General features: G+C 46.8%; 1 protein-coding gene across 8 annotated transcripts in view; it reads right to left on the reverse strand.

Moving 5' to 3' along the window:
* Positions 1–12835, reverse strand: part of LOC143283123 (uncharacterized) — a 67166-nt gene that overhangs the window by 1821 nt on the left and 52510 nt on the right. For 4 of the 8 annotated variants that reach the window (XM_076589263.1, XM_076589260.1, XM_076589261.1 and 1 more), the window contains 2 exons: positions 3568–3648; positions 1–1522 (listed from right to left, as the gene is read on the reverse strand). The exon at positions 1–1522 is cut by the window's left edge and continues 1821 nt beyond it. In XM_076589263.1, coding sequence (XP_076445378.1) covers positions 591–1522; positions 3568–3648 — 1013 coding nt within the window. In that variant the 3' untranslated portion in view covers positions 1–590. The remainder of the gene's footprint in view (positions 1523–3567; positions 3649–12835) is intronic. The other 4 variants (XR_013055344.1, XR_013055343.1, XM_076589264.1 and 1 more) reach the window with 4 other exon arrangements.

Here is a 12835-nt window from a genome sequence, read left to right on the forward strand (position 1 = left end):
ACCCACAACACAGCCTTCTTGACAACACAGCCTTCTTCACACCCACGACACTGCCTTCTTCACACTCTTCACACTCACAACACAGCCTTCTTCACAACACAGCCTTCTTCACACCCACAATACAGCCTTGTTCACAGCCTTGTTCACAGCCACAACACAGCCTTCTTCACAACACAGCCTTCTTCACACCCACAACACAACCTTCTTCACAACACAGCCTTCTTCACACCCACAATACAGCCTTGTTCACAGCCTTCTTCACACCCACAACACAGCCTTGTTCACAGCCTTCTTCACACCCACAACACAGCCTTGTTCACAGCCTTCTTCACACCCACAACACAGCCTTGTTCACAGCCTTCCTCACACCCACAACACAGCCTTGTTCACAGCCTTCCTCACACCCACAACACAGCCTTCTTCACACCCACAACACAGCCTTCTTCACACCCACAACGCAGCCTTCTTCACACCCACAACACAGCCTTCTTCACACCAGTGTGTTGGGCCCCAAGCGGCACACCTTGTCAGAGGTAGTTGAAGTAGTTAGTGCATGAACAGCACCGCCACAGTCCCTGAACCAACACGTTTCAGGACCATTTGTCGGCGAACACTTGTCTTTTTCTCTCTTCTCCAAAAGGCCTTGGTGCTATTTTTCCAGAATCACCTTTCTGTTTCAAACGGGTTGATAACATTTCTAACGCGTTTGTCCTTCCCATTGACGAACTGAACACATGTGTTTGTACAGCAGCCGAGTATCTGTCAGTTGGGAGTGATGAACTGAGTCGTTTTAAAAGAACCGGTGTGGACCTTTGGAAACGTTTTTGACTTGCACTGGGAACTTTTCCAGTCCCCTTCGGGTGAGCAGCGTCGCCAGAGCCGCTGTTTTGCTGCTGGCTGTTTCTGTGGCTGTCCATGGACAGCGGCTGCCTCGTGTTGTAACCAAGCGCCAGCTCCTGGACAGGGATGTGGGGGGACCTCTTGCTGGATGGTGTAGGCCGTTCGTGTGCCAGCGGAGAGGCAACGTGGAGGCCCTTCGCTACTTGCAAAGGTTGAAAGTTTCGGCGTCTGCCTTTGTTTGCTTCGCTTTTCTTCATCACCGTTATCCTTTCCGCAGTGGGTGATGATGATGATGATGGTGATGATGATGATGATGGTGATGATGATGATGCGGTATCAGCCCCGTTCACCTGTTTTCGCCTTTTTTTCCCACGTTTCCCAGTTTTCCGCTTTTTCTGTTTCCTCTTCTTCTTCCCCTTCCTCCTCCTCTTCTTCCCGTTTCTGTCCTTCTTTCTGGAGTGACGGCACTTCCGCTGCTTTCGCCGCCGCTGTCCTTTCTTGCTCCTCTGGCATTTTGTACGGGAGCGCCGTCTTTTTTTTAGGGGTCTGGCACGTTGTTCTGACCGCCCTCTGGTCCCGCGGCTGTTGTGGCGCTGAGCTGCGGAGCGTGGAGACACGGGGGGCACCAGGCCTGCGCCCTCTGTGACGTCAGCATGGTCCGCGTCCGCTGTGTCCTGGGAATCTGGAATTCACAACAAGGACTCAGCTTCCGGTTCCAGTGGGCTGTCAAAGCGTGTGGACTGATCCATGCAATAGCTACACTGATCCATCCATACAATAGCTACACTGATCCATCCATACAACAGCTACACTGATCCATGCAATAGCTACACTGATCCATCCATACAATAGCTACACTGATCCATATTACAGGGCTGCTTGGTTTTTCCTGAACTGGTTACAGAATAATGGTGCTCATGGAGACACAGACACGGAAGTGGTTACAGAATAATGGTGCTCATGGAGACACAGACACAGAAAGATAGAGTGTAATTTTGACTTCCTTCGTCTGCCTAAAACTGACTGTCTGCTATTGATATTGGGCTATGGTTGATCACCTATGGTGTCTGACATTGATATTGGGCTATGGTTGATCACCCATGTTTTCTGACATTGATATTGGGCTATGGTCGATCACCTATGGTGTCTGACATTGATATTGGGCTATGGTTGATCACCCATGTTTTCTGACATTGATATTGGGCTATGGTTGATCACCCATGTTTTCTGACATTGATATTGGGCTATGGTTGATCACCTATGGTGTCTGACATTGATATTGGGCTATGGTTGATCACCCATGTTTTCTGACATTGATATTGGGCTATGGTTGATCACCCATGTTTTCTGACATTGATATTGGGCTATGGTTGATCACCCATGTTTTCTGACATTGATACTGGGCTATGGTTGATCACCCATGTTTTCTGACATTGATATTGGGCTATGGTTGATCACCCATGTTTTCTGACATTGATATTGGGCTATGGTTGATCACCCATGTTTTCTGACATTGATACTGGGCTATGGTTGATCACCTATGGTGTCTGACATTGATATTGGGCTATGGTTGATCACCCATGGCATTCCTTTATTACAGCGAAGGGCCCAGTTGGCTCATATCTGTATATGTTTGTAAGGATACAAATTATTTCATATCGTTTTTACTACCCTTCGTGCATTCATTTGTTTACGCCTTGTTTTTTCACCAGTTGTAGAAGAGGCGGAGACTACATTTCCTTGTGATTGATCATTGATGTTGCTCCTGCAGTGACGGGCGCAATAGCCGAGTGGTTAAAGCGTTGGACTTTCAATCTGAGAGTCCCGGGTTCGAATCACGGTGACGGCGCCTGGTGGGTAAAGGGTGGAGATTTTTACGATCTTCCAGGTCAACATATGTGCAGACTTGCTAGTGCCTGAACCCCCTTCGTGTGTATATGCAAGCAGAAGATCAAATACGCACGTTAAAGAACCTGTAATCCATGTCAGCGTTCGGTGGGTTATGGAAACAAAACAAGAACATTTCCCAGCATGCACACCCCCGAAAACGGAGTATGGCTGCCTATATGGCGGGGTAGAAACGGTCATACACGTAAAAGCCCATTCGTGTGCATACGAGTGAACGTGGGAGTTGCAGCCCACGAACGCAGAAGAAGAAGCTCCTGCAGTGATTACCTCATCACCAAGATGCGGAATCTCTCTCTCTCTCTCTCTCTCTCTCTCTCTCTGTATATGAATAATATGTGTATATATGTATTATATATATATCAGTCTATGTGTCTGTCTATCTCTTTTTCTACCTATTTACCTGTCTACTTGGCTTGAATGTTCTTTACAGATTGACAGATTCTTTTATGTATATCACTGTCCCAGATCTGGTGTAACACCATTATGAATCACTACTATCATCAACTGCTATTCCGAGAGAGAGAGAGAGAGAGAGAGAATGTGTGTGTGCGCGCGCGCGTGTGTGTGTATGTGTGTGGTGGAGGGAGGAGGGGGTCGTGTGTGTGTGTGTCGCTGTCATAGTATCAGTATGATAACTGTCGCCAGTATTGCTATCGTCATCATTACCGTCGTCATAACAGACACACCACCCACTCTGCTTGTAATCGCCATCGTCATCGTCGTCATGTGATGATCATCGTCATCATCATAGTCATCCCGTCACCTCTGTCGTCATCATCGTTACTGGTTGTGACAGATGATGATGAAAAGTCTTCTCACCGGACGTTGATGACTGTAACGATTGTCGTTCGCTTGACTTGTGATCGCGTTTGGTTCTTGACACTGCATTGCCAGGGGGATCTGAAATCAAAAATGATTATCGTAATCAACAATTATCATCACGATGGTAAGAATAATAATAATAATGATATATATATATATAGAGAGAGAGAGAGAGATAGGATAGTCAGTCGTGTCCGACTATGACCATCAGAACAGCAGAGGAGGCAACTGCTGTTCCGACTATTTGGGCTAGAATTTGATTATAGTGGAGAGTGTCTTGCCCAAGTACATCCCCACTCTCTCGGCCAAGAGGGTTTTGGGACAGTCGGCGTTGGGATGGTTCCCAAAGACCCACTAGCCCACAAGGCTGCAGCACTAAGAGCCAGTGCAATTTTGCCTCCTAGTTTGAGAGTCATAGTCCTTCACAAAAGACTAAGCTGTAAATGGTTTCCCATTGACTGGAGAAACCATTGATGATACAGCTCTCACTTTGCTGTTGGCCCAAATGATAATAATTACTTAATTATTTATATTCAAAGATCCTTAGCATTCATCGCCTCCCGTGCAATGAAACTACTTGCCATGTGAATTATTAAGACACCCCCAGTTCATTTCCACTTTAAAAACCAACCTCAAGACTCCTCTGTCTTTAATTAATCTTCTGATGCCCGTGACAGTGTGGGTGTGTGCTGTTTCTGTTTCCAGTGTGTGCTGTTAGGTGTTGTGTGGAGGGAGGGGGGATGAGGAATAGTGGGGCTGATCTTTTGGTTGATGATGTTGGGTTTTGCATTGATTGGCTGTCCTGATGTATGCGGATTTCGGATGTTTGAATTGGTTTAGGGGGCGTTTACTATAGACATTGAAATTAGTCTGTATTTTTGATGCAGTCTGTTGTTACAATTCGTCATGTTTGCTTCCTTAGTTGGATCGACCTGCATGTTTTGATGAATGATATATATATATATACCAACAATCAGAATGTTACAAGTGGGATATAAGGCAAAAGTTTGGTCGGCACAAACAGTCAATCACATAATGCAATGAAACGCCGTGTAAGGTTAATCTGGCACAGTAATTCTTTTTAATCCTCACACCTTGCATGTAAGTTGCAGAACAATCAGTCTTCGGGTGTGGGTGGGTGGGGGGTGGGTGGGGGAGGTGCATGCTGGGTATGTTTCCTGTTTCCATTTACATATATGGGTGGGTGTGCTTCTTGTGTCAATGACACACCGAGAAATGACAGACTGTTTCCTGTGTCAATGACACACCAAGAAATGACAGACTGTGCTTCTTGTGTCAATGACACACCGAGAAATGACAGACTGTGTTTCCTGTGTCAATGACACACCGAGAAATGACAGACTGTGTTTCCTGTGTCAATGACACACCGAGAAATGACAGACTGTGTTTCATGTGTCAATGACACACCGAGAAACGACAGACTGTGTTTCCTGTGTCAATGACACACCGAGAAATGACTGTTTTTTGTGTCAATGACACACCAAGAAATGACAGACTGTGTTTTTTGTGTCAATGACACACCGAGAAATGACTGACTGTGTTTTTTGTGTCAATGACACACCGAGAAATGACTGTGGGAAACTGCATCACTTACGCTCATAATTGATCTTCTGTATGCATGTGCGCACGAAGGGGTTTCAGGTACTAACTGAGTACCAGCGGGTCTTGTATAGGTGTTGATGAGGAAGATAAACGAAGGAAATTGTCCCCATGACAACAGAGCAACATTAGCAAGTAATGTTGGCCTCCACAGTCCTAACTACCTGTGATCAACATCAAGAGAGGTGCTCATGCAGTGACGTCACATTGTCGCATTATCAAGAGAGGTGCTCATGCAGTGACGTCACATTGTCGCATCATCAAGAGAGGTGCTCATGCAGTGACGTCACATTGTCGCATCATCAAGAGAGGCGTTTATGCAGTGACGTCACCTTGTCGCATTTACCGAGTAACACATCCAGTCAGTGGAGTGTGGGGCCGGGTGGCAGCCTGTCCGCCTTGGAAACGAGAGAATCTGAGCGCATGGGTTCGAATCTGACACTTGCCAGTGTTTCCTTTCCCTGCACTGAACTGCTGGTCAGGACGCTAGTCATTCGGGTGAGACAAGTAACCGCAGTCCTGTCTGTAGCTTTGCACTTTGTGGACACAAAGAACCCACGATAATAAATGGGTTGTCTAAATTTTGTAGAAAAATACACTTTGATAAAAAATTAAATTAAATTAAAAAACAGAAACATGCAGGCTCACACACACACACACAGAGAGAGAGAGAGAGAGAGAGAGAGAGAGAGAGAGAGAAGAAGAAGAAGAAGAAGAAGAAGAAGATCGTAATAATAATAATAATAATAATAATAATGATAATAATAAAGTTAAAGTGCCCTGGACAGACGAAGGAGGGGGGAGTGAGAGTCAGCGTGTCAGAGAAATAGACAGGCGGCCAGGGAGGAGAAGCTAATGGTAAAAAAATAAAAAGGTCTGTTCTAACTGACCTTGAAATCACCAAGAGGTATTTCAACATGACCATGCCATATCCACGTGGAACCCTGGCACATAACCAGAAACCAGCAGTTAAGCACAGGTCCCACAAGCCTGGGATGGGCCAAAAATGACTTTATTTCAAAAGACTACACCTGTCTCTCCCCCCCCGCCCCCCCCCACACTCCACACCCCCCCTCCTCCCCCACCCCTCCATACAGAACGCTTCCAAAGGTACAGAAAAAAGCAGCACCATCGGATCGCAAAAAAAGGAAATGACCACGACACGTTCAGACCCTGTACCATGAACCACAGTCATGTTCCGTGACGACATGTCCTGTAGCATGAACCACAGTCATGTTCCGTGACGACATGTCCTGTAGCATGAACCACAGTCATGTTCCGTGACGACATGTCCTGTAGCATGAACCACAGTCATGTTCCGTGACGACATGTCCTGTAGCATGAACCACAGTCATGTTCCGTGATGACATGTCCTGTAGCATGAACCACAGTCATGTTCCGTGACGACATGTCCTGTAGCATGAACCACAGTCATGTTCCGTGACGACATGTCCTGTAGCATGAACCACAGTCATGTTCCGTGACGACATGTCCTGCATCATGAACCACAGTCATGTTCCGTGACGACATGTCCTGCATCATGAACCACAGTCATGTTCCGTGACGACATGTCCTGTAGCATGAACCACAGTCATGTTCCGTGACGACATGTCCTGTAGCATGAACCACAGTCATATTCCGTGACGACATGTCCTGTAGCATGAACCATTGTCATGCTCCGTGACGACATGTCCTGTAGCATGAACCACAGTCATGTTCCGTGACGACATGTCCTGTAGCATGAACCACAGTCATGTTCCGTGACGACATGTCCTGTAGCATGAACAACAGTCATGTTCCGTGACGACATGTCCTGCATCATGAACCACAGTCATGTTCCGTGACGACATGTCCTGCATCATGAACCACAGTCATGTTCCGTGACGACATGTCCTGTAGCATGAACCACAGTCATGTTCCGTGACGACATGTCCTGTATGTCCTGCATCATGAACCACAGTCATGTTCCGTGACGACATGTCCTGTAGCATGAACCACAGTCATGCTCCGTGACGACATGTCCTGTAGCCATGAACCACAGTCATGTTCCGTGACGACATGTCCTGTAGCATGAACCACAGTCATGTTCCGTGACGACATGTCCTGTAGCATGAACCATAGTCATATTCGTGACGACATGTCCTGTAGCATGAACCACAGTCATGTTTCGTGACGACATGTCCTTGTAGCATGAACCACAGTCATGTTCCGTGACGACATGTCCTGTAGCATGAACCACAGTCATGTTCCGTGACGACATGTCCTGTAGCATGAACCACAGTCATGTTCCGTGACGACATGTCCTGTAGCATGAACCACAGTCATGGTCCCCCATCTGTAGCATGAACCACAGTCATGTTCCGTGACGACATGTCCTGTAGCATGAACCACAGTCATGTTCCGTGACGACATGTCCTGTAGCATGAACCACAGTCATGTTCCGTGACGACATGTCCTGTAGCATGAACCACAGTCATGTTCCGTGACGACATGTCCTGTAGCATGAACCACAGTCATGTTCCGTGACGACATGTCCTGTAGCATGAACCATAGTCATATTCGGTGACGACATGTCCTGCATCATGAACCACAGTCATGTTCCGTGACGACATGTCCTGTAGCATGAACCACAGTCATGTTCCGTGACGACATGTCCTGTAGCATGAACCACAGTCATGTTCCGTGACGACATGTCCTGTAGCATGAACCACAGTCATGCACCGTGACGACATGTGGTCGTTTCACGCCATCAAGCCAAATGACGGCTGTACTTCAAGGGTCGGTGCACACAGGGTGGATAGGCGTGTTTTATGGACAGTGGGTATAGCAATCACTCCTTTCCCCCTCCCCCGGTACCGTTTAAACACCTTCATCACACCATCTCAACCATCCGCTGACAGCAGTAGCTGTCCGATTCACGACTCTGTGGAAAGCGTTCAGATGCACACACACACACGCGCGCGCGCGCGCGCGCACACACACACGGAGGGGGGTGGGGGGGTTCGTTCGCCCCGGTAATAACGTCGCATTGTTTTCAACTTCTCAAACAAACTTCCGAGCTCCCCTCACCCCCTTCTTCACTCGTTAAAGTAATGCCAGTAAATGAGTAACACGTTCATTGAGCTGATAAGCATGTGAACAAACACAAGTGAAAAATGAACCACCAAACAGGCCTGTAGGAAAAATCGTTGTCACCTGAAACGAATGTTGTGTTGTCTTGTGTGTGCTGTTTCTTCACCATCAGCAAGTTCCAGACTGTTTTCCACCTGCAGGATATCCCGCCATTTACAATATTGTAAAACTGGTTTAAAACGTACATGAACTGACCGACGGGCGCAATAGCTGAGTGGTTAATTAAAGCGTTGGACTTTCAATCTGAGGGTCCCGGGTTCGAATCTCGGTAACGGCGCCTGGTGGGTAAAGGGTGGAGATTTTTCCGATCTCCCAGGTCAACATATGTGCAGACCTGCTAGTACCTGAGCCCCCTTCGTGTGTATACGGCAAGCAGAAGATCAAATACGCACGTTAAAGATCCTGTAATCCATGTCAGCGTTCGGTTGGTTATGGAAACAAGAACATACCCAGCATGCACACTCCCGAAAACGGAGTATGGCTGCCTACATGGTGGAGTAAAAACGGTCATACACGTAAAAGCCCACTCGTGTTCATTCGAGTGAACGTGGGAGTTGCAGCCCACGAACGCAGAAGAAGAAGAAGTACATGACCTGACCGAGACGGGGTTGGATTGGTGTGTTCTGCAGTCACACTGCTGATCTGGCACTTCTGTCTGTGCGAGACAGGCGAGCCAGTGAAACGCCTCTGCAAGAGAGCGAGTAATGGACTGGGGTCTTCTTTCTTCCTCTGAACGAGGCGGGAGGTGGTGTTCACATTACACAATACACAAACTTTATTGTCTATACTTGGTACAAAGATTTTCTTTTTGGCAGACTTCACCGCCCCCCCCCCCCCCCATCCCCCGGGAATGGAGGAAAAGAAGAAATGAGCAATGGTCCATGGGCGTGTGGGGTCGGAGGGGGGGAGGGGGTTTAAATTGTGTTTGTGTGTGTGCCACGGCGTGTGTATGTGCAGTGTATACACGTATGAGTTTGTGCGTTTATTTGCACGTGTGTTTGTGCGTGCGTGTGTGTGCGTGCATACGCGCGTGCGTGTGTGCTGTGCGTTTGTGAATGTGCGTGTGTGTTATAGACGGAAGTACATCATTGTGTGTGTGTGTATAAATTCATATCAGGAAGTTTCGCAGCAGTTCAAGCTCGAATGTCGAAGGCTTTTAATCTTTAGAGGGTTAGATGGAGGAAGTTTTGCTATGGTGTGTCTGTGTGTGTCCACAGTGCATGAAGGCACTCCCGACCCTCTCTGCCAAAGCCACTGGGTAAGGCAGGTCAAGCCTCAAATGACTGCAATGGGCCAACACACACGGTTTAGTTTATATCTCTGTGTGTGTGTGTGTGTGTGTGTGTGTCTGTGTGTGTACATATTCGAAAAACAGTGGGTCCGCTGAACTGTCTTTCAAAGCGCCCCGTCACGAAAGTTTTAAGTGCGAAAAACACTGAGTCCGTGTTTCATTGTTTGTTTCTTGAATAACGCAAGAGGTACGTGCGTGCGTGCATCAAAGACGTGTGTCAACTCTCTCTCTCTCTCTCTCTCTCTCTCTCTCTCTCTCTCTCTTTCACGTGCTTGCTTGCCCGCATGTGTAGGTCATATTATGGCATCAGAACTTTGGGTAATTTTGTGTGATAAGATAATGACCGCATTTGTTATTTTCTGCATGCAACATTCTAATAATAATGATAATAATAAATGACAACAATCAAGCGCCTGTGTTGCCCAGTTCAGTAAAGCCTTCCCTATGTTGCCTGATAATTACAGGGCAAACACTGCATAAAAAGGACTCCTGTTGATCTCTAGATCCTCCGCCCGTGGACACAAACAGACCAGCTGTTTTTATATCGTGTGTCCTCTCTCTATCTCTGTCTCTCTTTCTCTCTCTCTCTCTCTGTCTGTCTGTCTGTCTCTCTCTCTCCCTCCCCACCCCCTTCATTCTGTGTACCAAGTATCGTAAATTATTAGCTGTGAAAGGTGAACGTTCTCATTTTATGGAGACAGTTAAAAGCCAGTGATGGGGGCGGGAGTCATTAGGATTTTTTCTTTTTTATGTTTTCTTGATTTTGTTGTTGTTGTTGTGTGTTTTTTGTGGTTTTTTTGTTTGGTTTTTTTTTTTTGTTTGGTTTGGTTTTTCTTGTTTTTTCTTGGAGCGGGGCTTGGGGTGGGGGTTGGGGGATGGGGGTGGGGGTTGGGGGATGGGGGTGGGGGTTAAAAAAATATTATGTAATAACTTTCCATCTTCTCCTCCCAAAACAACATACGTGTCGTGACCGTGTGACTGTCCCACAACTACGTACAACATGTACTGACCATATGACGGTCCCACAACTATATACAACATGTACTGACCATATGACGGTCCCACAACTATATACAACATGTACTGACCATATGACGGTCCCACAACTATATACAACATGTACTGACCGTATGACTGTCCCACAACTACGTACAACATGTGCTGACCATATGACGGTCCCACAACTACCTACAACATGTATTGACCATATGACGGTCCCACAACTACCTGCAACATGTACTGACCATATGACGGTCCCACAACTACCTACAACATGTATTGACCATATGACGGTCCCACAACTACCTACAACATGTACTGACCGTATGACGGTCCCACAACTATATACAACATGTACTGACCGTATGACTGTCCCACAACTACGTACAACATGTACTGACAATATGACTGTCCCACAACTACCTACAACATGTATTGACCATATGACGGTCCCACAACTACCTACAACATGTATTGACCATATGACGGTCCCACAACTACCTACAACATGTATTGACCATATGACGGTCCCACAACTACCTACAACATGTATTGACCGTATGACGGTCCCACAACTATATACAACATGTACTGACCGTATGACGGTCCCACAACTACCTACAACATGTACTGACCGTATGACGGTCCCACAACTACCTACAACATGTACTGACCGTATGACGGTCCCACAACTACCTACAACATGTACTGACCGTATGACGGTCCCACAACTACCTACAACATGTACTGACCGTATGACGGTCCCACAACTACCTACAACATGTACTGACCGTATGACGGTCCCACAACTATATACAACATGTACTGACCGTATGACGGTCCCACAACTACCTACAACATGTACTGACCGTGTGACTGTCCCACAACTATATACAACATGTACTGACCGTATGACGGTCCCACAACTACATACAACATGTACTGACCGTATGACGGTCCCACAACTACCTACAACATGTACTGACCGTATGACGGTCCCACAACTATATACAACATGTACTGACCGTATGACGGTCCCACAACTACGTACAACATGTACTGACCGTATGACGGTCCCACAACTATATACAACATGTACTGACCGTATGACGGTCCCACAACTACCTACAACATGTACTGACCGTATGACGGTCCCACAACTACCTACAACATGTACTGACCGTATGACGGTCCCACAACTACGTACAACATGTACTGACCGTATGACGGTCCCACAACTACCTACAACATGTACTGACCGTATGACGGTCCCACAACTACCTACAACATGTACTGACCGTATGACGGTCCCACAACTACCTACAACATGTACTGACCGTATGACGGTCCCACAACTACATACAACATGTACTGACCGTATGACGGTCCCACAACTATATACAACATGTACTGACCGTATGACGGTCCCACAACTATATACAACATGTACTGACCGTATGACGGTCCCACAACTACCTACAACATGTACTGACCGTATGACGGTCCCACAACTATATACAACATGTACTGACCGTATGACGGTCCCACAACTACCTACAACATGTACTGACCGTATGACGGTCCCACAACTATATACAACATGTACTGACCGTATGACGGTCCCACAACTACGTACAACATGTACTGACCGTATGACGGTCCCACAACTATATACAACATGTACTGACCGTATGACGGTCCCACAACTACCTACAACATGTACTGACCATATGACGGTCCCACAACTATATACAACATGTACTGACCGTATGACGGTCCCACAACTACCTACAACATGTACTGACCGTATGACGGTCCCACAACTATATACAACATGTACTGACCATATGACTGACCCACAACTATATACAACATGTACTGACCGTATGACGGTCCCACAACTATATACAACATGTACTGACCGTATGACGGTCCCACAACTACCTACAACATGTACTGACCGTATGACGGTCCCACAACTATATACAACATGTACTGACCGTATGACGGTCCCACAACTACCTACAACATGTACTGACCGTATGACGGTCCCACAACTACCTACAACATGTACTGACCGTATGACGGTCCCACAACTACCTACAACATGTACTGACCGTATGACGGTCCCACACCTACATACAACATGTACTGACCGTATGACGGTCCCACACCTACATACAACATGTACTGACCGTATGACGGTCCCACACCTACATACAA

Source organism: Babylonia areolata, chromosome 6, assembly GCF_041734735.1.
Source record: "Babylonia areolata isolate BAREFJ2019XMU chromosome 6, ASM4173473v1, whole genome shotgun sequence".
NCBI lineage: Eukaryota > Metazoa > Mollusca > Gastropoda > Neogastropoda > Buccinidae > Babylonia > Babylonia areolata.